Below are 25,372 nucleotides of genomic sequence, written 5' to 3'. Positions count from 1 at the left end.
AATGTAGGTCAATGGAACTAGACTTTTTTCCCCAAGTCATTTTGGGTCATTTCTTTTGGTCCATTCTTTATGAAATTTACACACAATGTAAAAGAGCAACAGGCATTTTCAAATTATGTCAAAAACTGAAAAACAATAAACGACAAAAATAGAGATTCGAGGTTTTCTTCCAATATACATATGTATGTCTCTCTCTCTCTCTCTCTCTCTCTATATATATATATATATATATACATATATACATATATATGTTGTCATGTGTTGTCATGTGTTGTCAACTGTGTACAAATGATTCATGGAGAGAGAGAGAGAGAGAGAGAGAGAGAGAGAGAGATGCAGATATACATGTATACACTGTTAGAAACAGAAATAATATTACTATATCACTTGTCTCAAATGTTGTGTCTAATGCACAGCTGTCTACTTTCCTTTATGAGGGACATTAAAGAGTTAATAAGAGTCGTCCAAACTGATTCATACAGAAATTCCTATAGTGTTTTTTTTTAATGAGGGTGCATCACAACAACGCGTCTACAGAGCTCAGAGAGAAGCACTCAGCGGGAAGTAAAATGCCCAAGGTGGGTAAGAAAAAGTTTAGCAGTCGCTGATATGGACGAGTAAAGACGCACGTTTTTATAATAGAGAGCGAGCGCTGTCTTTGGCACGGCTCTGCTGGGATTTTAAAGCTGGGCCGCGGTGATTGGGTGCTGGGGAGTCACGCGGTGTGCAGTCGCTTTGCACTACCTCGGCTCGGCTCGGCACAGTGGATGAACGCGAGGCGAGCTCTGCCTGCCTGCCTGCGTGCGTGCGTGCGTGTGTGCGGTTCTAGCTAGTTGTCTGGATCCTTCCTTACAATTTGTTCACTGCTGAAACCGCTTTCTCTGCTTCTTCTTTTTTGAGAGACGTGACGCGTGTCTTTTTTTCGGTCCACCATGGGCGACAAAAAGAGCCCGACCAGGTAAGCTTGGCTGTTTTTTTTGTTATGTTTTTTATTTTGTCGTCGGTCGTCTCCGTTTTTCACGGCTTCGTGTTCGGATGCCTGCTCGCTTTGCTTCTCCTCGAGGAGTGTTTCTCCCCCTTTTTTTCGCAGTTCGTGTGCTAGAGCCTCGAATAGTGCAGCTATGGCGGCTTCTCTTTCCTCAGCCCGACTCTAGCTGCCAGTCCCTGGTAGACAAAGGGAGATTTACGGAGGAAACGCCTGTCCTCGTCGGGGTTTTCACTCTGTTTTTGTCGTTTTAGCTGCAGTTAGCTCGAAGTTGTCGGTTTTAACGGTCGTTTTTTTAAACGTTCGATATCAGCGCTGGCGTCAGCTAGCTCGCGCGGCTAGCGTTAGCCTCAGCACAATCGGACGGTTTTTGAGTGTTATAATGTCTGCAGCGCTAAACCGAGTTAGCCAGTTGGCTGGCTCGGTCGGGATACGGCGGTACGGAACCCATAACCGACAAAACTTGGACACCATTTATCCAACTAACACACGGAGCTTCTTCTTATTCACCAGCTTCTTGTTCGAATTTCTCCGTTCCACCTTAAATGGTGCAGCAGTTACATTCTGGCGCCTCAGGCGCCAGAATGTAACTGCTGCACCATTTAAGGTGGAACGGGAAAATTCGAACAAGCAGCTGGCGAATAAAAAGCTTCGTATTTAATGTTTATTATTCATCATTTATGTCACTTTAAACCACCTTTACGACCCGCTTAGCCTCTTCTCGGCATCCCGCTTGCACGTATTCGTACTGGCTAGTTCGTGTTATGTGACAGCCGTGAAGTTGACCTTATTTCATATCGTATGTACACATAACGTTGTTTATAATTTTTTTGTGGTCCTCTTTCCTCCCTTAAGGCCAAAAAGACAAGCCAAACCGACGGCGGATGACAGATTTTGGGACTGTAGCGTCTGCACGTTCAGAAACAGCGCAGAAGCTTTCAAATGCAGCATCTGCGACGTACGGAAGGGCACATCCACCAGGTATGGCATTTTTCACTCAGCTCTCGCAAACAAATGCCCTTTCTTCCCTTTCTCGTCTGCGCTGGGTGCTTGGTTGCAGTGCGTACGCAGGCTGTGGCGATCTGAACTTCACCATTTCCCAGTTGAAGCCCCTGCCAGCTCGTCCAGCCCGTTCTCTACCCATGCTGGGGGGGATTTAAAGCTCTTCCAGCTCTTTGTGTGGCACTGCTGTGTTAAAAGTGAGCCTCCCTTGGAAGAGGAGTTGAGCTCAACGCTGCACTCCCGTTGTAAAAATAATCCACAACTACTAAAAGTGTTACCTGGTGTGGAAACATTTCGGTTGTGCATACTAAGATCAGAGGTGTGCTTTGTAGAGACTGTGTTGAGCCTGATCAGCAGATTTCGTTTGCTATGTTAGGTCTGTCATTAGGCTGTTTAAAGTGAGCAGAATAGCACTGAATGCTGAGATGCAGTGGAGTAGGTCTGATAGGTCTGCTGTTAGTATCGCCTAGTGTGAAATCCATTTCATTTACGCACACTGTAAGTCCAGATGTATGCTTTTTAGAGCCTGCATTGGGCCCGATCAGCAGATTTGGCATGTTCGGTTTGTCATTAAGCTGTTTAAAGTGAGCTGAAAGGCAGGGAGTAGTTGATGTTGAGCCACCACTGCACTTCCATGCTGAAAACAACAGTCCATGACTGCTATCGGCATTGCCTAGTGTGATATCACTTAATATATGTACACTGCAAGTGTAAATATGTGTTGTTTTTAGAGTTTGCCTTTGCAGAGTTTGACTTTTGGCCGGTTCAGCTTGTCAAGCTTTTGTCATTAGGCTGTTTAAAGTCAGTATTGAACGTATTTATCGTCGGGCTTCGAGCCAGGCTGTTCACTGTTGTGCATTGAGTGTATTTTGCCAAACTGTCTTGTCTAATTTGTGTGTAGTCTCTTTGTGTGTCGTCCTGTAGTCATAGATCTGCATGTTGAAGCCCTGGAGGAACGTTGTTTCACTCCTCTGCATACGTTTATATGGCTTTGGTCTTGATCTTGATCTTGGTGGCCTGCTTTGGACAGAGTTCTGACTGCTGCTTTTCACACTTGGCCTTGCCTACAGTGTGATATCGCTCAGTATTCTTATATTATGCGTTCGAATGTGCATTTCTTTGAATTCTTTTGAATGTAATCTGCAGATTTTGACTTATTCAGCCTGTCACGTGTGTGCCTTTATGTCCTACTAATGCCTATGCCTGCTGACAAGAATGTGAAAAGTGAATGAGGAACTGATACATATTCATGTCTGCTCTATAGGCCTGCAAGGTCTATTAGCCTTTAGAAATGAGGTTACAAGGTCAGTTAGCTATTAGAATTTTTTTTTTTTGTCGTTTCCAATAAGGCATGTGTAATTGTCAGTGAATCCAGGAAGCCATATAAAATAGATAGTGTGACAAGCAAGTGTGAAACCAGCCTGTTTGTTTATTGACGGTAGCCGGTAGCGCTAACCTCAACTGACATTTGACTCCAGCTGTGGGACTTTCTGTAAAAAGCCTAGAAAGTTTGTCAGATGATCTCAGTTTAAGTAAAAGTTAGACGGTGCACTAAAAGAGGATCGGTTTAGTAATATGTGCCGCTATTGAGGCTGGATTGATCATAGAATGCTCGTTTGTTTTGCCTGAAAAGCACCATTATTGTAAACCAAACAAACTGTCGGCGCGTGTACGCTGTATGTTCTGTGTTTATGGTGTGAGCCCGCCTACACTTCTCATCAGCTGACTGATGTGCTGTCTACAGCTCTGAGTAATATATGGCCAAGCACAGGAATCCCCAAGCTCTAACCTTTTCATCTGTGGTTGTACACTCAGTGCAGTACTGACATTTGAGGTAAAGTGCATGAGTTAAAGGGGGTTTGGTGGATACAGATGTCGTCCAGCAACGTAACTGTTGATAACGGCAGTTTATTCCTTCCTGAGCTAAACGAAAGGAAACAGAAAACGTACGAGCGATTCGCAGTAAGCAGATGAGTAGGATTTATGGTTATGACAGGAAGTGATGCCACGCATGTCAGAGCACCCCGCCACCAACACCACCAACCTCCCACCTCCGTCGGTCTCTTACCGGCAGCTGCCAAGCTCTCATCAGTCTGGTGAAATAGAAACGTAGGATGTCGGGGGAGAAAGCTGTTTGATCTGCACCGTTAACCTTTGATGGACGCGATTGTTTGCTGATGTAAGAAGCCTGGCTCTCGTTTTAATGAGCTCTAATTAGTCACCTTGTCCCTGTTTTGATGTATTCCAGCGGCGTGTTGGGAGGATCGGCAGTGAAACGGCACGCACCTACATGCGTTGTAGTGGTTTATCCTCTCCTTCTCCTCGCCTTTTATCTCCGTTTCCCTCTCTGAATAGGCCTTTGTGCTGTGATAACACATTTCATTTGCCAATTATTTCACCTTTGTTGGCGTTGGGAGTTCAAAGAGCGCAGCCAGCCCTCACTAAAAAGGGTGTGCGTTTATTGTCCTTTTTATGCATCTCTCAGTGATGGTAGGTTTGTTTAATGCAGTCGTGAATTTGGACCAGTGAGGTCGAGTATAAAAATTCTGTCTGAACTGTTGCCACTGGTGTCGTCCTCAGATGATTACAGCGGTTAGTGGCGACTATGGAAGTTAATTGGGCTTGTTGAACGCTTACTGAAACATCTTAAACTCAAATGAGGTTGAACTGAAATATAGCACAATTGGGAGACCTGAATAATGGTCATGCTCGTTTATTTTACACAAGAAAAAAGCTAAAGAGCAGTTGGGCTTGTGTGAAAATGTGATAACGGTGCATCCATGAAGTAGATGGTAGCAGTTATTGAGAAACTTTCAGTGGCAGGAGACTGAGAGCTTTGCTTGAGGAACACTTCCCTTTAGCAGCTGCCGGGCAATGGAGACTGTCACCTTGCGTTAACGTTAATCGAGGTTGCACAGGGTCACACGGTTTGGCGGGACAAGTCAAGAAACCTGCTGTATCACTCTCACGCCAAAGGCAGAACAGACTCATCTGAACGTGGTGGACGACATCTGACATTTGTTTCTGAATACTGCGCATTGTGTAGCGTATGAGATCACTCATAAGGATGAAGCTAGTATAAAAGACTCATTGGTCATGCTTTTAAGAAACTCTAAGCATGTGGGTTCACCTAGTTTTCTCCAGAAACTTTGGTGCACTTCTGCCTGTATACTGTGATATTGACCTACCATGATCTTGCTTCTTGGTTTTAGTATTATTTTCATGATATAATGCCCATAAAATAGTCTCTCTGTTGCCAAGCAGTCTGTTTCTAGCCTTTGTGCACTTTACTCATGGTATCCACGCCCTGACAGCTATTTACAGTGGATATAATTTACTGGGTGTTTGATTGATTTGAAAGAAAAGTGTAAATATATGTAAATTAGTACGTTTTCTTCCTGGAGCTTCGCTTCACAATACTGCGTAAGGTTCCCTTTGGTGTAATATTAAAAAGAAGAAAACGGGATCAAAACGTCAGATTTGTGAGGTTATTTCAGGGTGTGTTTACACTGGGCAGGTTTGGGTAGATTGACCAAGCCCTGGTAGGAATACTCTGTTAACAAAGTTCATTCACAGTGAGAACCCTGACATTTTGACCTCTGGTGCAGACCAAAAAAGCGGACTGAAACCCCCAGAGGGAGTTGATTACGTTCCCCTTACCTGCAAAGTATGAATGCAATACGGAGCAGACACACTTAACTCACACTTATCTCCTTTCTAGAAACACATACTTTGGTACATTCAAAAGATGAGTTTCTGACCCTTTGGACACATGCATGTGTTTTATCATGTTTTCATGAGCTCAGTTATAGAAAAGATTAAACAATTTTCTTTTTAAAATGTAGCTGAGGTGCTTTCAAAGCCAGTGTGAATGCTAAGTGAACTAGAACTGAAGTGCAACAGTATAAAGTATAATTTTGACCTGGGGAACCAGTCAAATATGAACACCCCTTAGCAGCAATTAAAAGAACTTTATTTACACTTAAATGTGTTTTTATACTGTAACATATTTGGAAAATTTTGTGATTACTGCTCTGCACTGCTGTGCTGACTTTTCCCTGAGCAACATCCTCAGCAGACCCCAAACCGCCATGTTCTAATATTGCAGCCAAAGCCTGAGAGTGGGGCTGAAGAATGCGACACCTCGTTTCTGTATCGGCTTTCATGCTGGTTGTTTCTCAGTATGCGTATCAGTCACTCACAGGTTTCAGGAAGCATCCATTAGGACTTTCTTAAGTTGATTGATGTGCAGGATCGGAGGGGGAAGTGCCAGGCGGGCTTTGTGTTACCTTGATCTTCAGCGAGGGTGTACATTACTTTTCCTTCCCCTGCAGATCCCCGCTGGTTGGACTGCTCTGGACTGCACATTTGTATGTTTTATGTTTGTTTCGTGCTCAAGGGGAGTTTTTGAAGTATCAAAGTAGGCTTTCTAAGGTTACACTGAGGTACTACCAAAACCCAGCCTTGTTCTTTTGCTTTCTCCTTCTTTCAGACATTGTACATTCTTGTATAATCTGTAACTCGGCTTTGCAGCGTTAAACATTATGAGTGATCTGTGAAGTCGTGGCGGATTTTGGATTTCTGCCTTTTCACCCCTCTCGGTTCCTCAGAGCGAAGCCGCCACAGTGGTTCAGAACCTGTTGGCTCTCTCGGCCTCTCTAGCTGCCCCGCACACTACTTTCCAAGCCGGTCATTTGAATGCTATCAGTCTTTGAAGGGTGTGATGTGTTAATCTGCACTGTGCAGTCAAACATAAGGCTGAAATCGCAATTTGCAGGGGACAGATCTGCTGAGAGCCAAGTCAAGCTGATGGAATATTAAATGCATAATAGAGTAAGAATTTGGTGCAGTCTGCTCGGTTGAAGTGAAGTATTCGTACATAATTTGATGGAAAATTGAGGTTTTAAGTGCTTCGTTCCGGATGGAATAGGCTAATACAGTGTTTAAACACTACCTGTTCATGCAAGCAATAAAGTAGTTGGCACAGATGGGATGTATGTGTGCGTGCGTGCACATGTTTGTTTTAAAATGATTGGGGAGAGGTTCATAATCCGGGGATTTTCATCACTGTCGCTTGAACGCAAATTGTGGAGAATAATGGAATTACATAAGCAGTGTGTGCTGCAACTAGGGCTGCAGGATATGGGTAAAATACTATATTATGATTACATGGCACATGTATACTGCTATTGTGCTTGCGGTGTATTTAAAAACACCTTGGTGAACTCTTGATGTGGTTAAAGGCTGGCCTGTGCATGGCCTGATTCAACAAAACCCTTTGAACACTCATCTGAAATGTCTGAGGTTGGTCAGGGTGTGAGTGGTCAAAGTAGTGATTTCTTAGACGGCCCATTTGCATATCGTGGCCTTCTGCATTGGGCAATATTGTGAATAATTAATGTGCGTTATGTGGTGCAGCCCTATCTGGTGCACTCTATTTGTTATCTCTCCTCCCCCAACACATAGTTCCTCCACATTAGAGGTATGCATGGGTATGACATTAAATCTCAAATCCAATCTGTACCACAACTTTAAGACCTGACCAGGCCAGACCTTGCTGGTGCTGCCAGATATGACCCCCAAAGCCAACTCGAACCCACTTGCATTGGTGCAGATCAACTGCATTCACAGTTAATAATAATATTTTCACAATTAAGGTGTTACTGACTAATTTGGTTCCTTTTATGAAGTTTTCTTTTTATTTCGTCCATTGTGAGCAGTCAACAAGACCATTAGCTAGATTTTTTTAGATGTTTTACACATGGAGTACACTAGAGAAATGAACCAAATATATATAAAAGTATAAAAGCAATGTGTAAAAAACATGTTTAAAATGAAAAGTCGGCTCGGAACAGGCCCAAAACCCAGTACTTTGTGGGTTACTAGACGTCTGCTCAAAATATGAGAACACTCTCTTATAGAAACAGCTGCACCAGCATTATCTTCATCTCCATCAAACCTCTGGCATAATCCTCTAATCTGCCCTCTTGTTTTAATTGGGGGATTTAAGATTGTTAATGAGATCTGAGCAAAACTTAAGCATGTGTGTACAATAGCTAGAGCAGAGATACAGCACATGCACGGCTGTCCTAGTGACGTTAAAGTGCCTGCTGTTGACAGCTTCATTGGTTTAAATGAGCCATCAGATTCCAAGTGCTGAAAAACAGAGTCCGGTTTTGATTCTGTGTGAAAGTTGAAGGCATTTCTGGCTTTCGTCAGTGGAAACCTGAAAAAAAAAAAACCACACAAACTGTGACTAAATTCAACTCTAAGTGAAGAATAGAACAGTGAGTAGCAGGTATTTTGAACAAGTTAAGGCTGTTGCAGATTGAACACAACATGAATAAACAGCATGAAAATGCCAAATATTTGCACCAAAAATATCCACACAATGATACTTATTTATTTATTTTTTTAGTTTTTGAATTTGCTCTGTTGTTAATGCCATAGAAAACAATGAACAAATGGCCAAAGTGTGTTCACAGGACAAATATAGTTTGTGTTGCTTTTGGAGGCGACACTTGACAAAGCAGAAGACAAATTAATCCTTTGTTTGTTCTCAAAAAGTGGTTTGCTGGGATGCAGCTGATCCCTCATATTGGTAATCGCTATTCCAGTGGCAGAGAGAGCATTGATTGGTTGAGAGAGTTTGTGTCACCTGTTGTGCAGATATTCAAGATTCAGGATTCAGGATTCTTTGTCATTGCACAGGGTACAATTAAATTGGGTAGCAATCCTAATGGTGCATAAACAAAAAAAAAGATTAAACTAGGAATAAAGCAAAAGTATAGACTAATGTAAAATAGAAAATGCAAGATATTAAGAGACAATATAATTTAAAATTATTAAAAAAAGCAGAAAAAGAAAATTAATGGGTGGATATAAAAGATTGTAGCAGCTATGATGTTGCACATATGTGAAAGGGAGTATTTCTATTTACAGAGTGCAGTTTAATAACAAATATAAAGTGCAGGACACTTCTTTTCTCAGTTTATAAAGACAAATCATTACATTTGAAGATCTTTTCAAGCTTCATCATATCAAACAGAGCGAATAAAATGACATCACATTTTCACCAATCTGAAAAATCTCATTTGGTGTGCAAGACATCAGCAGTTACAATACGTTTGAATACATTTCTTGACATCATGGAAAATAAATCGCGTTTGGTCTATAAAGGCTTTTAGACTTCAGCGTTTTTTGAGTTTTGGTCAATCAGAAAGCTCTAAAAACTGGGATTCATTGCAGTTCTTCTGCACAAAAGGTCCCTCTTTAATTTCAGACTCTGAAGCACTTGAACTTGACAGTAGCTACACAAAGTTTGACGTTTGTGCCTCGTTCATTTGAGCATATGGGAAAGCATTCACTTTGGCAGTCAGTACAGGTGGGAGTTTGAAGAGAGTGGAACTGGAGCGATTGTGTATAGAGGAGGAGGGGGGAGGGTTACGAGACCCAGCAAATGAGTTGGAGCCACAACGCACTTGCCAGCCTGTCCCATGAATCGGAGCATTGAGAGCGAACCAGATGACGAGGCACCGGGGAGAAGAGATGGGGAGAGGAGAGGGACAAGGAGAAAGAAGAGAGAAAGAGGGAGTGGAGCGGGTGAGCGAGTGAGTGAGTTGGACCATGCTGTGCGAGTGGGGGGGAGCGGCAGCACGCTGGGTTTGATGGACGGCGGTGTGGGGATGTGCTCACTCAGCCGAGAGGCTCCCAGAGGGAAGGCAGAATGGAGCACATCATTACCCAGCGTAGGGAAGCGCTGGGCTTGCCCTCTCTCTCTTTATTTCCCTCCCTTTCTCTAGTTCTCTCTCCTGCTCACTCAGGTTTACTCCCCCTCACTCCACCGTGCTTCGCCACGGCACTTCAGTCATTCGGGGGGGCGGGTCTTTATCCGACCCATGCGCAGATGAAACCACAACAGTGGGTGACACGTAGTGATCGTGGTTAAATCACGTAAACGAAACTATGCGCTAACGTTCCTTTCTGCACGTCGTCCTGGGGGGGTCTGCACAATCACCTTGTCCAATCTGTATGATCAAAAGGGCAAGAAGTGATAAACTTTCTTATTAGCCACTTCAGACATATTGTGGAACTTTTTCAGAATCGCAAATGCTGCGTGATGTTCCTATATTGGTTGCATTATGCATGAATTAAGAATGAATGTTCGTGGCTGACTCACCCTATTTTTCGTGAGTAATCGTGAAATCAGCTGCTTATTTGAATAACACTGCAAATAAAGGGTTGTATAAAGCATTTGATAGTGGGAAAGGGCACGAACTTTACCGTTGATGGTGAAGATGTAGAAGTGGTGGAGAGCTTTTGCCTACTTGGATGAATTATTAATAACAGAATCCAGCAGTCAAAGAAAAAGGAGCTTGAAAAGATCTTCAGATTTAATGATTTATCTTTATAAACTGAGATCAGAAGTGTCCAGGCTTTAGTCTTTCCTGTGGCTCTTCATGAAGGTCAAAGTAAGACAACAAAAAGCAGGACAGGAAAAAGTATTGAAGTTCTCTTGTTTGTCTGGTGTAATTATTTTTGCCTTGAGGCTAGCGAGATTATTCTCTGCTTATAAGCGGTCTTGCTGAGTATCTGCCTTTGTGCACATGTATTTACAGCCTCTTTGTCCTTGCTGTTCATGAGGTTAAACTTAATTTTCCATGGAAACATGTTGCTTCATACCACTGCTTTTACACAATTTTTGGGCTTTGTTCAGTCTAGAAATGAAATCCTTGTTAGGTCTTGACCCATGAAATTGCAGGGTATGTTTGCAGTGAAATCACTTCTGGATTCAGGTCCAACCCTGATAAGGCATTTTCCCGACTCCTTCCTTGGATGCGCTGCATATGCAAGGAGGTTTATTCTGCACCAGTTTCGAGCTAATGCAATCCTTTAGCTCTGTTTGTACGCCGTCACCAGTAAGAGGATTAACACTATTGTCTTATTACATGCTGACATCTTTTTGTGTTTTCATGTTAATGCTCTAAGTGGTGATCACACACTGCGCTTCTTATCCTAGCACATGGAGGCGGGGGGGGGGGAGCAAAGACTAACAGGCTGGATAGGTCTGATATTAGAGCAGATTGTCAGTTGTTTTTTTTCCTACTTTCTTTTGAAATTGTTGGGCTTCTGTCTGTGGGCTGTGATTATCTGTTGAGATTTCAATAAACGTACCCTGTTGAGTGGGTATTCATGGTTTTTTGAACAAGAAGAGCTGCTTTGTTGCTTTCCTCCTCATTAGTTTAGCAGACCGGCCCAGTCTAGACGTAAAAAATATCCCGTGAAAATGTTGTCGCTCCGCTAAGCAGCATGTTGTGTTGCCCAGAGCTTGCTTGAACTAATTTGAAACAGGTTCTGTTTACACAAGATGGGGGAAAAGGGGAAGTGAGGGCGCAAGGTTGACTTGGTCCGCTGCAGATGCTGCGAGGGAAACGAGAGCAGAGCGAGCGACAAAGAATGTGACGGGCTTCTGCTGATGGACAAAGCTCCGGCGCGCTAAGCACTACCGCTGCACCTGGCTGTCACTCTCAAGCGTGGCAGGCAGCCCGTGGCAGGAAGGGTCAGACAACGAGGGAAACCCCTCTCTTATGGACGGATGATGGGAGTCAGCTTTCTGCCTCAGGACACAGCACTTACTGTCAGCGCGAGGGGAAAAAAAATGTAGGGATGACTTATTTGGCACAGTACTGATGGGTTTTTTTTTTTTTCTTCCGGCTGTCTTCAGAACGAGATCCTTATCTGCGCAAAGAATTCCCTTTTCTGTGTGATTTGCCCAGCTTGCCGTCAACCAGCCTGTTTCCACGATCCCTGGACAATTCCCATGAGGAAAGAAGCGCAGGGTCCTAGCAGAAGGAGGAGGGAATGAATGTTTAATATCCTCGGCCCATTCGAGAGCGGCATTGCGCTGGAACCCAGGGCTGTTCTCCAGGTGCTCTCCACGGGCTCCCGCCGCTCCATCTCAGCTCTGGCGAACAGGCGCCGTGCCACTAATCGTTTAGCAGAATGGCTTATGGGAGCCGAGTCCCAGAGCTTGTTTAACACGCGCCGGAAACCAGCGGCTCCATCATCCCCCTACGCTGAGGGCTTAATGCGCCTGTGCCAGAGGATCAGGCCTCTCTGCTAACTGTGACACTGATGACTGCGCGTGAATGTTGTGTTTGCCATGCCGATGATGTAAGAAGCTCTTTCGGAGAAGAGGTTTTAGCCCGAGCGGCGGGAATGATGTCGAATCTGGAATTCTGGATGTGCGAAAAGAATAATGTAGCAAAACATCTTCAGCTGCAGATGGTGTGGAGGGAATGGAATTTACAGTTGAGAAAGCAGTCAAGATTTTTTATTTTTTTTCTCCCTTCCCTCCCACTTCTTGAACATCCAAGAGAATTCTGCTCATGAGGCTGAGTAATGGAATCCTTATGGTGCACAAAATATATTTACTCTGCAGGGAGACACAACAGTAGATACAGCTTGGATTTAGTGGAGTATCTGTTGCAGAGCAAGTATTTATGTCCTCGCAGTCCAGCGCCATGCTACCGTTATTAACAGTTGTCAGTGTGATTATTTATACTCTTGACATGGCTGTGCTGTCAATGCACTGCAGACTAAGAGGCTATGACCAGCAGTCATGTCCCCCTACGCTGCACTTGAATTGGAGAGCAGTGTTAATTGAGGGCTTTTCTATAGCCTCTCTTCAGTCAAGTATGCTCTCAGTCTGCCAACTATAGGTGATGTTTCATTTATCTTCGCCTGGAACGTAGCACTTCACCGCCACCTTAGCTTATGGTATATAAATCTCAAGCAAAATACTAGGCCTATTGAATCTTTCCTTTTCAGATGCTTTATTGAATGTTATGTTGAGTATTTGTATGTTGTACAAGAATAGGAAAAGCTCAAGATGTCTCGTTTGAGTGACTGAATTGAAAAAATTCTTATTTTTACTGCTATTATTAATTATTCAGATTCATTCCAGTCACTAATTATGATAGTTTGTTTACTAATAAGTGGACTTCTTCTTTTGCTTTTTAACATAATGAAAAATAACATTGATAAAAGGAGTATGACCATATTTTTGATGCTTTGGTGTTTCTGGCACTTGCTAAACTCTGTCTGTTTTAATCCAGTACAGTCTAAATATGTTTACCTTTGGTCAGGACAGCTCAGAACCACCTGCATTGCCAGCTAGCAAGCTAGCAGTTCTGAACAATGGAAATCTTACTTAGACTGGTAGACTACTAGAAAAGGAATCCCTTAGAGAAGATTTGTTTCCACACAGAAGTGTTTTTTCATAAATGTGGTGAAAATTTGAATGGCTTTACTGTTTTCAAAGGTTTTCTTTGATATTGTTGAATATTTGTTGCGTCTATGTTGGGTGTGCTTTATCTGAAAGATGGATGCTGGTATGCACTAGGGCAACACGATTCTTGATTAAATAGAAATAACATTTTTTTTGGCTTGTAATGGAGATCACAATTCTTACTTCTTCAGCCTAGCAAAGTTTAATTCTTACATTGCAATACTTGCAACGTGTATAATAACTGCTTGGAGATGTTATAATATTCAGTATGAAGGTAATATAACATAATATTACCAATAAATCGCTGCTGTCGGAAGAAAACCTTGTATCAACCATTTTTGTCGATTTTTCAGTTTTAGACATAATGTGAAAATGCCTGTTGCTCTTTACATTACGTGTAAATTTCATGATGAATGGACCAAGAGAAATGGACCAAAATGACTTGGGGAGGGGGGAAAAAGTCTGGTTCCATTGACTTACATTAAAAGTAGGTTTTTTCCTTCTCCTGTAAAGTTATCATTTTGGAGATACAAGGTTTTCTTCCGACAACAGTGAAACGTTTAAATAAATTGCTTTGCAAAGTACAAATAGAGCAGAAATCCCATTTGTAAAACAGGCAATCAGAAACCAGCTGCTTGACCTGAGCTCTGCATTATACATAGAGCATGTGGTTCTGGTTAAAGTGCTTAACAACCTGCAGAATCGACTCTGCCCTTGAATTGAATTGCATTGAGTAACGACTCAAGATCACGACTTTTGTGCAACTCCAGTGTGTATAGCGTGAAGAAACGCCATTGTTGGCTTCAGCAATTGATGATTTGAGGGCCAAAATTGTTACACCGTATGATTTCACCATTGCTGATTTTAACTTCTGCTAAAGCAGTGAAGCTGATTTGCTTTGTGTAGCCGCTGCCTGTCTGCCTGAGCTGTTCTGATGACAGTCATTTTATTGCATCCAGCAGCGTCCCACTTCACACGCCCTGTTAGCGAAGATTGAAGGGGAGGTCGGGAGGAGGAGCTGTCAATCATTGTCTAATACGACAGTGCAGAGCAGGCGTCTGCGCTAACAGCCCAGCGTGTCTGAAGTGTCTGTAGGGGTTGGAGAGCTCATTGATGACACACTCGTTCGCTGGTTGTGTGGTTTGCCTGAGCTACTGAGTGGAGGCTGTTATGTTACTTCTTTTAGTTGAATGTTTTAGCTTGACACAGAACTGCTGATTGTTGTGCATCCACAAATTGCCTGCCACACCGGTAACGTTCGGCAATGACCGATCGCTAACATTCCTGGAGAAACTTGAAGCTTTGCTGGCAAAAGGTTTGTTTCCAAACGTTGTTAGCATGTCTTAATCCGAGGAGGTCCGTGGAGAGCTGCTGCCTCAGTTAATACATCATCCAGTGAACAGAACACGGCTGTGTTGAGTTGGTCATGTGTTGGTCAGTAAATAATGCATTGTGTGGTTTTTGCCTTGCCGAGGGAGCTTTGACAGCGGTCCTGACATGCCAGCAGGCTTTCGTGGCTGAATTACAACTGGCACTGAATCATGGCTTAACCACCCGGCCTATTTCTGCCTTTCTGATCTACGCCTGATACAAATCTCACTGCTTGGCAGGAGAACCGGCACAAGGGGGTGGAGAGAGGGGGGTTTGATCAAATCAATCACAGCCCTGTCCACCTCCAGCACTGTGCTCCCAGGCTAACCTCAGGTTGGAAGTGATTCCGGATCCCCCGCTGGACGTGGGCTCAACGGAGTAGCTGTTTAGCAAAGGCTCAGTGCACTCCTCTGACAAATCCTTCAGCTGGATCAGAGCAAATACCTCAAGGCTCTGCTCGACTGGTGGTTGGACTGAATGATACCACTGACCCAGTCACCTCCTCAAGGCATACGCTTGACCACCTAACCTCTTTTTTTTGGCTTGGTTTTTATTTGAGGTCAAACTCCAAGCAAACATTTTTTTGAGTTCTTAACAAGAAAAGTAATTAAAGAAGTAAAAAAAGCCTAGTTTTGTTTGATTTCAGTGTAGCTACGTACCGTTGTTTGAAATAATTTTAATTAGGGGTGTAACAATACAACATATTGTATTTTAATTCGAGGCTTACATATTAGCTTCTGGATATAATGTGAGTTTAGGACAGTGGTCCTTTTTCATCAAAGCTGTTTATGCCCAAATGACTGTAAAATGAGTGCATGCACAAACATGTAAATTTAAACGCTTTCTTTGTGGTCACCTAACCAAAAACTACTAACAGCATCATCTGTAATACCAATAATAAGAACAAGAATGGAAAATAACAATAGTAATAACTTGTGCACATGACATTTAGTGCAAAAGTGCATGTACGCATTGTACTCATTTTACATGCACACTGGTATAAAACATGCTGCATTCTATTCCACTGTGCTCATGTTTTATATTGCTGACTCCACAAAATAAACAATACAAAACGCAGCTAGCAGAGGCATCTCATACACTGCAAAAATACAGCGTTTTTAGGAAAATAATCACACTACACAATCATTCCCATTCAGTCTTACAAAAAACAAAACTTTTGGTGGTTGGTAAAGTGTAGTGTAGAGTAACACCTCTGCCTTCTACGCTGTAGACTGGGGTTCAATCCCCGCCTGGCTAAACACCCTACACTAAACCAGTAAGAGTCTTTGGGCAAGACTCCTAACACTACCTTCGCCTACCTATGTAAAATGATTAAATTGCGTGTGGCTCTGGATAAGAGCGTCTGCCAAATGCCATAAAATGTAAATGTAAACTTTTGTTTATTTTGCATTTTATTCTTTCCAGTCGTCATAATGTTAACACTATAAAGTTTGGTCGGTAGGATGTGCTCCAGGTAAATGATATGTAAATTAGGGACTGGTAGATTTCACACACTGACTCATCATTTGCGCTCAAATGTTTGCTTGTTAATTCGTTACTTTTTTCTATTCAGACTTTTCAAAACCAAATATTGTGATGCATGTTGTTATGAAAATGTTTTGAGGTATCATCATGCTTTGTTTTTGCCATATCGGCTGCTGCTTCATAGTGCAAGTCTCAGATATGGTAGGTTTGTAATATTGGATGATAAACTGAAACATGCATTTTGACACTGCTTATTGGTGTAGCATTGAGATGTATTGAATCAGGACAGCACTGTAAGATACTGCATTGAATTATGAATTGTACATCACTAGTTCTTAACATTTGCTATGATTTTTAAGAAACTATCTGTTGTAGGGAATAGGGAATACCAGCACTGCTCCTATTAAAACGCACCCCCCCCCTCCACACACGCATTCTGTATGCTCTTTTTTATTTTTGCGCCTCAGGCACTTCAGCACTCATTCTGCGCTGTTTTCTTTTTTTTCTCCACTTTTACTGGTCGGAATTTCTCCCTGCAGCTCTGAGCTAATTTCTACAGTGCCTTTAGCCTTAGGGCCTCGGCTCATCTGGATTCCTCACAGAGGTTGTATTGATTGTGGCGTTGTGCTGGCCCCTTCGACATGATTCCCTATTATGAAGCGATTGATTGCTTTCTGATTGGCTGGCCCCTGTGGGAGAGGCGCATGTAGCCCATCAGTCATACAGGCAAGGAGAGATATCTCTGGGACGCTCAGCCACCAAAGACTGAGGTTTACTCCACAAGAGATGCAGCTGTTTATTCTGTAGTGTTAACTAATACATAAGTTATCCATTGAATGATCAAGTTGAGCAGCATTTTCCTCTGTAGACATCTAAGTTGTCTTCATCTTTCACCCAAGGAATTATTGGTTGATGAAGGTACTTTAGAGTAATGCTGGATGGTATTGATGAAATTCAATATTACAGTATTTTCTGAAAATATCATGGGATCAAAAGATAATTAAGTTGGCATTAATGATGTGCTGGTACTGCTGAATGTCAAACAAACCTGACAGCTTGGTCGAGAGTCTTTTCTTAAGATTTCACCAAAGGGAAACGTGTGTAGTATTGTAAACAATAAAAAAAAAAAAGAATATTTCCAGAAAGAAACTACTGTTTTTCATTTTATGTGCTTTAAATTGTTCTTTTAAAATAGTCTGAAGCATCCAGTAATGACATGCATTGCAGTTAACTGTTCGCTCTTGAGTACCAAGAGTGAGGCGTATAAAATAGAGCAATAAAGGTAAAAACAAACAACAAACTATTTTGTAATATTGCAAAAAATCAAACCAGATTGGAAATCAGTGTCATTGTATGTCAACATCTCTGTATACCGATTCTATCACCCAGGAATCTTAATACACTGGATATTGATCTAATAATTCGTCTTTTCCCGACACGTGTAATTTGTCTTGCCTGACGCAAGGAATCATCATTTGATGAAGGTACCTTGCGGTGTTTTCTTCTAAGTGCTCACTTTGCTTGTTAGAGGGCCAGGGTGTGCTATCATTCCAGCTCCATGAGCTGCTGCGAAACCCCATTTAAAACACGGCCCTTAACAAGTCAGCAGATAGGAGATAACGAAGTGAGGCGGTCTCCCATGTCAAAATGTTTAGACAATGTTAATGATGCTAGTAGGCTCCTTGGCGCTCTCCCCCTCATTCCCCCCATCTTCAGCTGAGATCCTGTGTTACCCCCAGCTGCTGCCAGATGTCAGCCATTATGCTGGAGGAACAAGAGCTGGCTCGGGCTGCACACAGTTCTGCCTCAGATCTCAGCCACAGCCCCTCAGCTTTTAATTAACTCAGCACCACCACACCAAGGAGAGGGAAGAGAGAGAGAGAGCCTGCAGCACACGGCTGCTGTCTGTGCTCCCTCGACTATTTGAGAGAAGGAAGGGGGAGAGCGCGTGTATGTGTAGGGGTTAGGGATGAAGATATTTTGCCCAAAAAAGGCAAGTAGCCACAATGCTTTCAGCACATTGCTGTGCGCAAGTGAATTGTTGTAGTTATAATGAAATTCTAGCTGATGGTTAATTGCCACATAAATATTTGCGATTTGCAATTAACTGTCTTTTTTTGTGATTAGTTGTCTTGCTTCTTGGCTGTTGATACTTAGTAGCTGCCAGCTGAAGGCAGACACACCTTGAGCTTAAATAAACGAACGCTACTCACCTCTGCTCTCTAAACATGCCGAGGGGGCTTGTGGGCGATGCCTTTTCAAACTCTGTCAAGCCTGCTACTTCATTTTTGTCTATAGAGCAACGTGCAGTGTGAATGAAAGGCACTCCTATTGCCTGTGCAATGGGCTTGGTGTTTTTAAACCACACATATGAGCTGTAGAAGCTGCTGACCAGTCAGTATTAAGGATGCCTTCATCCGAATCATGCATCAAATATGGAGGAGAATCTAGTTTCTAGATTTTCTAGAACACTCGATTGAAGGATTTCCAAGGTGTTGCACCTCTCGTTTCAAAAGGCATTGTCTGAAAGCCCCTAACAGTCAGAGGTTTGTAAGATCTATGACCTCTCAATGAATCTGTCTGATACTTTCTCTTTTTTACATGTATGTGCCTCAAATCAAGTAGTGAAAGTGCACCCAATTCACATTGTTTTGGTATGAACATAGCACTGCTGTCAGAACGAAACCTTCTATCTCCATTTTTCACTTTTTGACACACTTTGAAAGCACCTGTTTCCCTTTACATTCTTTGTAAATTTCATGAGGAACGGACCAAAAGAAACAGCCCAAAATGACTTGGAATGAAGTCTGTTTACATTGACTTTAATTAAAAGTTAAGTATGTTTTTTCCTTCTCCTGTAAAGTTATTTTTTAGAGATACAAGGTTTGTTCCAACAGCTGCGGTATGACTGTGAAAACTGACAACTGCGGGAAGTAATTGCGGTCAGTTGAATTAAATGTGATTAGAGCAATTTGTAATAATTGTGGTTGTCGTTTCTTTTTTTTTCTTCTTCTTCTTCTGTTTATCTCTCATTTTCACGCATCTCCGTGGCTTGTTGTACCTCCACCACTTGGCCTTGCATGCAGGCCGGACAGATTGCGCACTACTCCTCTCAATCCTCCTCTTGCCGAACGAGGCCAACCCCCTGGCTATAATTAGATTAGTGCCTGTCACTGCCTTGCTGCAAATGTCCCACACCTGTGATCCTCACACACGTTCGTTAAGGGAGTGGAGTAATGAGATTAGCCTTCCAGTGAGCCCACACAGCTGGAGCGCGGCATGGGCACCCAGCCTAGCAGCAGGGAGCCCAAGTCCTCTACAGACCTGCTGGACTCTTACACCCTGTGGATTTTATGGGAAGGCCAGGATGGATGTGCTCAGTGAGAGGCACTGTTCTGTACTCACTGTTAAATGGGGTTTAACGTCATTAGTAAACATTGCCAGGGGATCTGTAAGCAGACTTGCTGATCAGGCGTGGAGTAAGTGATCACGTTAAGCACGCTGTTGTGAAATGACTCCCTTCTTACAAAGGCTGACCAGCTGATGTTGAGCTGGATATCATCACCTGTGATTTAAAGCAGTGTAGCATCATGATATACCTCACTTACTGTGAATGAACTCACAGACCAGGAAGAGATGTTTATAGCCACGCCTATGCAGTCATGTCATTATCACCTTACCTGTTGTGGTTGTTGTTGTTGTGGTTGGTTTTTTTAAACTTTAATTCAGTTTGATTTAGTAGTATTAGCAGGTGAAAGTGGCCCAAATCAGATTTTTCTCACCAAAACTGATCGAGCTCACCATAAAAAGGCCTCGGTCACTTTTATTTTTTTTTAAATTATAATTATTCAACAATATCACATATATATATATATATATATATATATATATATATATATATATATATATATATATATATATATATATATATATATATATATATATAATTTTGACGCTGCAGCCTTATGGCTGTTTTGTTCAAAATATCTTCGAATGTGGAGCAGTTGCAATAAGTGCCTTGTAATTTTTTGGTACAGAAATAGCAGGCTAAATGTTTGAGGTCTCAGCAGCGCCAAATGATGATGAATGTCGAGTTGGATTGACGTAAAAGTCGCATGAATTCCATTCTGGCTGTTCAGACTGAGTCGCATTGCCGCATATCGGATATGTATCGGATTTCAGTACCACATATGAAAATGTCTCAAATTGGAATTGAAAATGTCAGATTCAGTGTGTTTTGCTGTTCACACTGACACACAGACACACATCTGTGTCACACATGGAGAAAAAGATTGGATTTGGGCCACTTTTGCCTGCTGTGTGAACTTATTCTTATGCTTATTCTTGCAAAAGGGAATTGTTCTCTGTTTTGGTAGATGTTGTTGGATGTATCTAGAGTAGGGCTGTGCACAAATACTGAAGCACTCACTCGACCGTTCCAGGTGCTGGTATTGAAATACTGAAACCACTATTTGTTGGGAATGTAATGCTGTACATTTTCAGGTTTGATATGATTTTCTGATTCTGATCTCAAGATTCAGAATCACACTTTATTTCGCCATGTACGTTACACACACAAGGACTTTGTCTTGGTGAGTGCACGTGTGACGTGTAACATACTGACCAGACCAAACAAGCACACAATGTTAACAACTGTTTAAGTAAGCAACAAATAAAATTAAAAGCAGAACAAAGGATAAGAGATTTTGATTTGATTGGCGATATTTCATGTGCAAAAAAGTCTTGATTTTGCAGGACTCATGATCTCGAACTAATTATGTACCACAGATTGGTTTGTCCCAAAAGAAGTTCTGAAGTGGAACCTTGTCCACGCTTGACTCACTGGCCAGTAAGAACAGAAACCCAAAAATCACAACCCATGCAGTTTATAATCTTAAAAAGACTAGTCAACGGCTTGTCCGCATCATAATATACTCTGAGAAAATGTACTCACATGCCAAGTTTTAATCATTGACAGTGGTTTCCACCAAAGATGACAAATGAGTGTGAAGTGTGAAGGGCGTATCAGCAATACTGTCTAAAATTTTAATCCATTGTTTTTACAGATACCGTATCAAAATCATTACATCATTGCTATTTGGCTGCTGTTTATGGCACATCACAGAAAGTCAGGGAGAAAATGTACAAGCCAACAGCTGATTGAACTGCTGTTAGTTTTAGCGGGGCTGTAAAGTGTGACAGTTTTTCTCGTATTTATGCATAAGTATTATACTTTGATACACCACAAGATGAGTTCCTCCGTTATTCAGGCACAGTGATCAGATGGCCCATGGCTGTTTTTGATTGACATGATATATTTTCAAATGTACATCTCAATTTACAATTGTTCTACTGAATATTTTAGCCTGCTAGCACCAGTGCACACTTTGATACGGTTATGATACATTAATATCAAGTGAAAAGCCTGATACCCTTGAGCAACCATTTATTAAGTCGTATGCATAGTCGAATATCCAAATTAGTCAGAATGCACATCCCCACTTTTGAGCTTGTTAATTTTTGTAGTTTATGGTTGAGTTAGTGGAGTCAATGCTGTGTGAAACTCATTTAAATATACTTAGTTAATGTGGGTCATTATAGTCATTTTCGAATGTGAAGGGTTGGGCAGCATATGGCAGTATGAATAATAATGAGACCACTGAACAGTCACAAAACAGAGAAATTGTAAATCAGTGATTATTATGCAGTGATATTTGGGAAAACTTGTGTAGGAACTTAGTTGCTCAACAACTGAAGTGTGCGCTGCTATTTTCAGACTGTTTCTGGTCAGTGTAGTATTCCGCTTCAGTCTGGTGAAGGATACAGTGACTCAAAACAGATAGGTCAGGGTCAGTTTTGATGCGTTTAGCAAGTTCCTCTTTAATGTGAACTCTCGGCTGGCCCCACAGGAAGCCCAGGATAAACTCCCAGCTGGTGGCTCAGCAGGTGGCCCAGCAGTATGCCACCCCTCCTCCCCCAAAGAAAGAGAAGAAGGAGAAGCCCGAGAAGCCTGAGAAGGAGAGAGCGGACAGCGAGCGTCCCGACAGAAACGTACCTGAAGGCGAGCACCCCAGCAAGGAGAAGATCGAGAAGGACCAGCCTGACAAGGAGAAGAAGGACAGAGAGAAAGAAATCACTCCTGCCATCACCAAGAAACCCAACAGCAAAAAGACCAGGTACGGCACTTCAGCCGAGCATGTGCACGCAAGGTACTCCAACACGAATCCTTTTGTAATGGATATCATCCGCTTTGTTCTTGTGATCTCTTTACAGACCCAAGACAGACAGCCATCAAAGCCCGCCCAGCGAAAGAAACAGCATACAGTCTGGAAAATCGACCACCAAGACTAAGAACTCTCACATCTCAAGGTGCCTCATTTTTCATCTGTAGTTTAATGCTCCTTTTCTTTCTTTTCTTCCTTTCTCTTTTAAACTTGCTGTAGTGATCAAATGACCCAGCACGGAGGTTAGTGCCAGAGGAGAAATAGTTTCTCATTCCCCGTCTCATTAGGATGCTTAATGCCAGCCCATAAAAAAACAAGATGGTAGTATATTAATAACTGCAGTTGGAGATGCCTCGCGTCAGCTTGAATAGCTACTGTAAGTCATTCTGTCAGTGAACAAAGCTGGCAGACAGCTGCAGTGCAACTCAATGTAAGAGCTGCTCTGATTCACAAACGCAGCCACCCCCCCCCCACCACCCCACCCTAACGCTCCTTTCTTCCCCCCCCCACTCTCTCTGAATGAGCGTGTGAGTGCGTTATTCGTGGGCTGAGCTCAAATGAGCAGCGCAGTGTTTCACTCCCACACACACTCTACTGGCTGCCTTCCCACTGTTCTGTCTCTGCCTCACAATGCCAGCAAGGCTCAATGTGTCACATTGTCTGGGAGAGATTTGAACAACTAATACCAGTCATTGATATTCTGTGTTATCTAAATGCAGACCACTTGAGAAATAGCCTGGAAATATCTTTTTGAAATACCTGCTTTGGAGTGTTTACACACGATTGCTTTAGGAAAAAATGAATTCTTTCCTATTAAGTAGGCTAATGTTGCAGCAGAAACTGCTCACTTGCACGCATTTGGGTCACTTGAGTTTATAAGCACGCACACGCGCGCGCGCGCACACACACACACATACACACATATATGTATATGTGTGTATATGGGTCAATGTTCACACAACGTAAAGGGCAGCTGGTGTCTTGAAGTGGTGCAAAAACATGAAAAGTGAGGTGTATATATCGCTGCTGTCAGAAGAAAACCTTGTATCTCCGTTTTTGCAGTTCTTCAGTTTTTGACATTATCTGAAAATGCCTGTTGCTCTTTACATTGTTTGTAAATTTCATGAAGAATGGACCAAAAGAAACGACCCAAAATTACTTGGAAAAATGTCTGGTTCCATTGACTTACATTAAAAGTCGGTTTTTTCCTTCCCCTGCTTTCTTCAAAATTTGAAATGCAAACCATGTTTCAAACCACCAGCTACTTTTTACATTGTGATTGTGTGAACATTTTATTTTTAATAGACTGATATAAAACAGTCCAAACTTACGAAAAAAATATCTTTACTCTAAAATACATTATAAGCCAGAATCAAATTAAGTCTAAGCCTAGACTAAAAAGATTTTCTAATGGTGGTTCTCTGACACTGTAGATTAGTCCTAGATTAAACTTGATCCATGTCTAGTAAAAATGGCTCTATTTGTCCAAAGTGTGTGTAAACCTGCTTATCCAGCATTTCTTCTGAAATTGGGGGAATGAATAGGAAGATTGTCCTTCCTTTGCTTCAGTCATGAACATACTTTGGACATGTAGTGTGTATAATTTATAGGTGTACAGTTTTCTTGTTCTGACAGTGATGCGTCGGTACAAATATATTTAGTAGTCTAGTCTGTTTGTGATTGACAGACCCAAACTGAAGAACGTGGACCGGAGCACTGCCCAACAGCTGGCCATCACAGTGGGGAACGTCACGGTGATCATTACGGACTTTAAGGAGAAGACTCGTTCCTCTTCCACCTCCTCCTCCACAGTCACCTCCAGCGCAGGCTCCGAGCAACAACACCAGAGCTCTGGCTCAGAGAGCATGGACAAGGGCTCGTCACGTGCCTCCACACCCAAAGGAGACCTCTCGGTGGGGCACGACGAGTCGTTCTGAGCCTCCAACTTCCCCTTTCCCTCTGGACACTGTGGAGATGCTGGGAGCCCCAAGGGCTGGCCGATTCACAGTTCTCCCATGCCCTGCCCTGATCCCACCTCATTTGTTTTCCCATAACTGAAAGAGGGACGAATGCTCTTCATACACACACAGACCCACATGCACACACCTTTACACATGAATATTGACTTGTGCATACATACACACCCGCGCTTTCCCTCTCGATTGATTGGTGGAGATAACGACATCTCGCTGGACCTCACCCATGGATAGTCACCGTCACACCTCAGCAGCACTGGAGTAACAGCAGGGCCTCTGGGATTAGTGCCCCCTCCTTGAAGGCATCCCACTCTTGTATGTATTGTTTTATATTTGTAAGTGAATATCAGGCTGAATCAACTCTTTTTTTGTAAGAAAAAAAAACAAAAAAAGTCTGCTGTGCACAATAACCACCTACATTTTAATGATTCTCAGACCGCTACTACACTTATTTATTATCTGTTGCATCTTGATACTTTTAGAGATTTGTTTCGTTAAAGCTTTGCTAAGTAGTTCGGCTGATGGCTCCATTTTACACTTCAGAGTTTTTAAAGAGTTGAATGGATTTGCTGGAGCCTCCTGAGAAGAGAAAAAAAAAACTCTCCCATATTGGTGCTAGCTACACTGTGAATCAGTTTTCCCGCCTTGGACTGTCCTTCACACGTCAAGGTTCCTTGAGCTTAAAACCGCTTTTCCCTCAGCCTTGCATCTCCCACCTCCTCGGTGAGCGTGAGGGGAAGGCTGTCTGCTTTTCACGGTGGTTCTTTCAACCTCACATGCTCCCGGGCTGCCTGACCGATTTCTGACTTGCGCAGTGGCGCCCCAGGTCTTTAGATGCTTGTCTATGGAGCCAAGTCCCTTACACTTACTTTTGGTCGGGTTTGGTTACTTCAGAAGGCTGGAAAAGGTCAGCTGGAGTTTACAGACAATGAAGAGACATCTGGAGGAGGGCGCGTAATGTAGCGTTTGGGTTGGAAGTCCTACAGGAGGTTGCCGTTTCTTCCCAAGCAACAGTTAATGAGAAGTGTTTCACCCTTGG

General features: G+C 42.6%; 1 protein-coding gene across 1 annotated transcript; it reads left to right on the top strand.

Moving 5' to 3' along the window:
- Window positions 1-755: 755 nt before the first annotated feature.
- Window positions 756-24,697, top strand: rybpb (RING1 and YY1 binding protein b). Its single transcript, XM_036571543.1, has 5 exons — window positions 756-958; window positions 1,841-1,966; window positions 22,043-22,309; window positions 22,407-22,502; window positions 24,045-24,697. The coding sequence occupies exons 1-5, from the start codon at window positions 933-935 to the stop codon at window positions 24,292-24,294; spliced, it is 765 nt and encodes a 254-aa protein (XP_036427436.1). The 5' UTR covers window positions 756-932; the 3' UTR covers window positions 24,295-24,697.
- The last annotated feature ends 675 nt before the right edge of the window (window positions 24,698-25,372 follow it).

The sequence above is a fragment of the Colossoma macropomum genome, unplaced genomic scaffold, assembly GCF_904425465.1.
Source record: "Colossoma macropomum unplaced genomic scaffold, Colossoma_macropomum, whole genome shotgun sequence".
Taxonomy (NCBI): Eukaryota; Metazoa; Chordata; class Actinopteri; order Characiformes; family Serrasalmidae; genus Colossoma; species Colossoma macropomum.
This window is presented reverse-complemented; position numbering and strand designations above follow the sequence as displayed.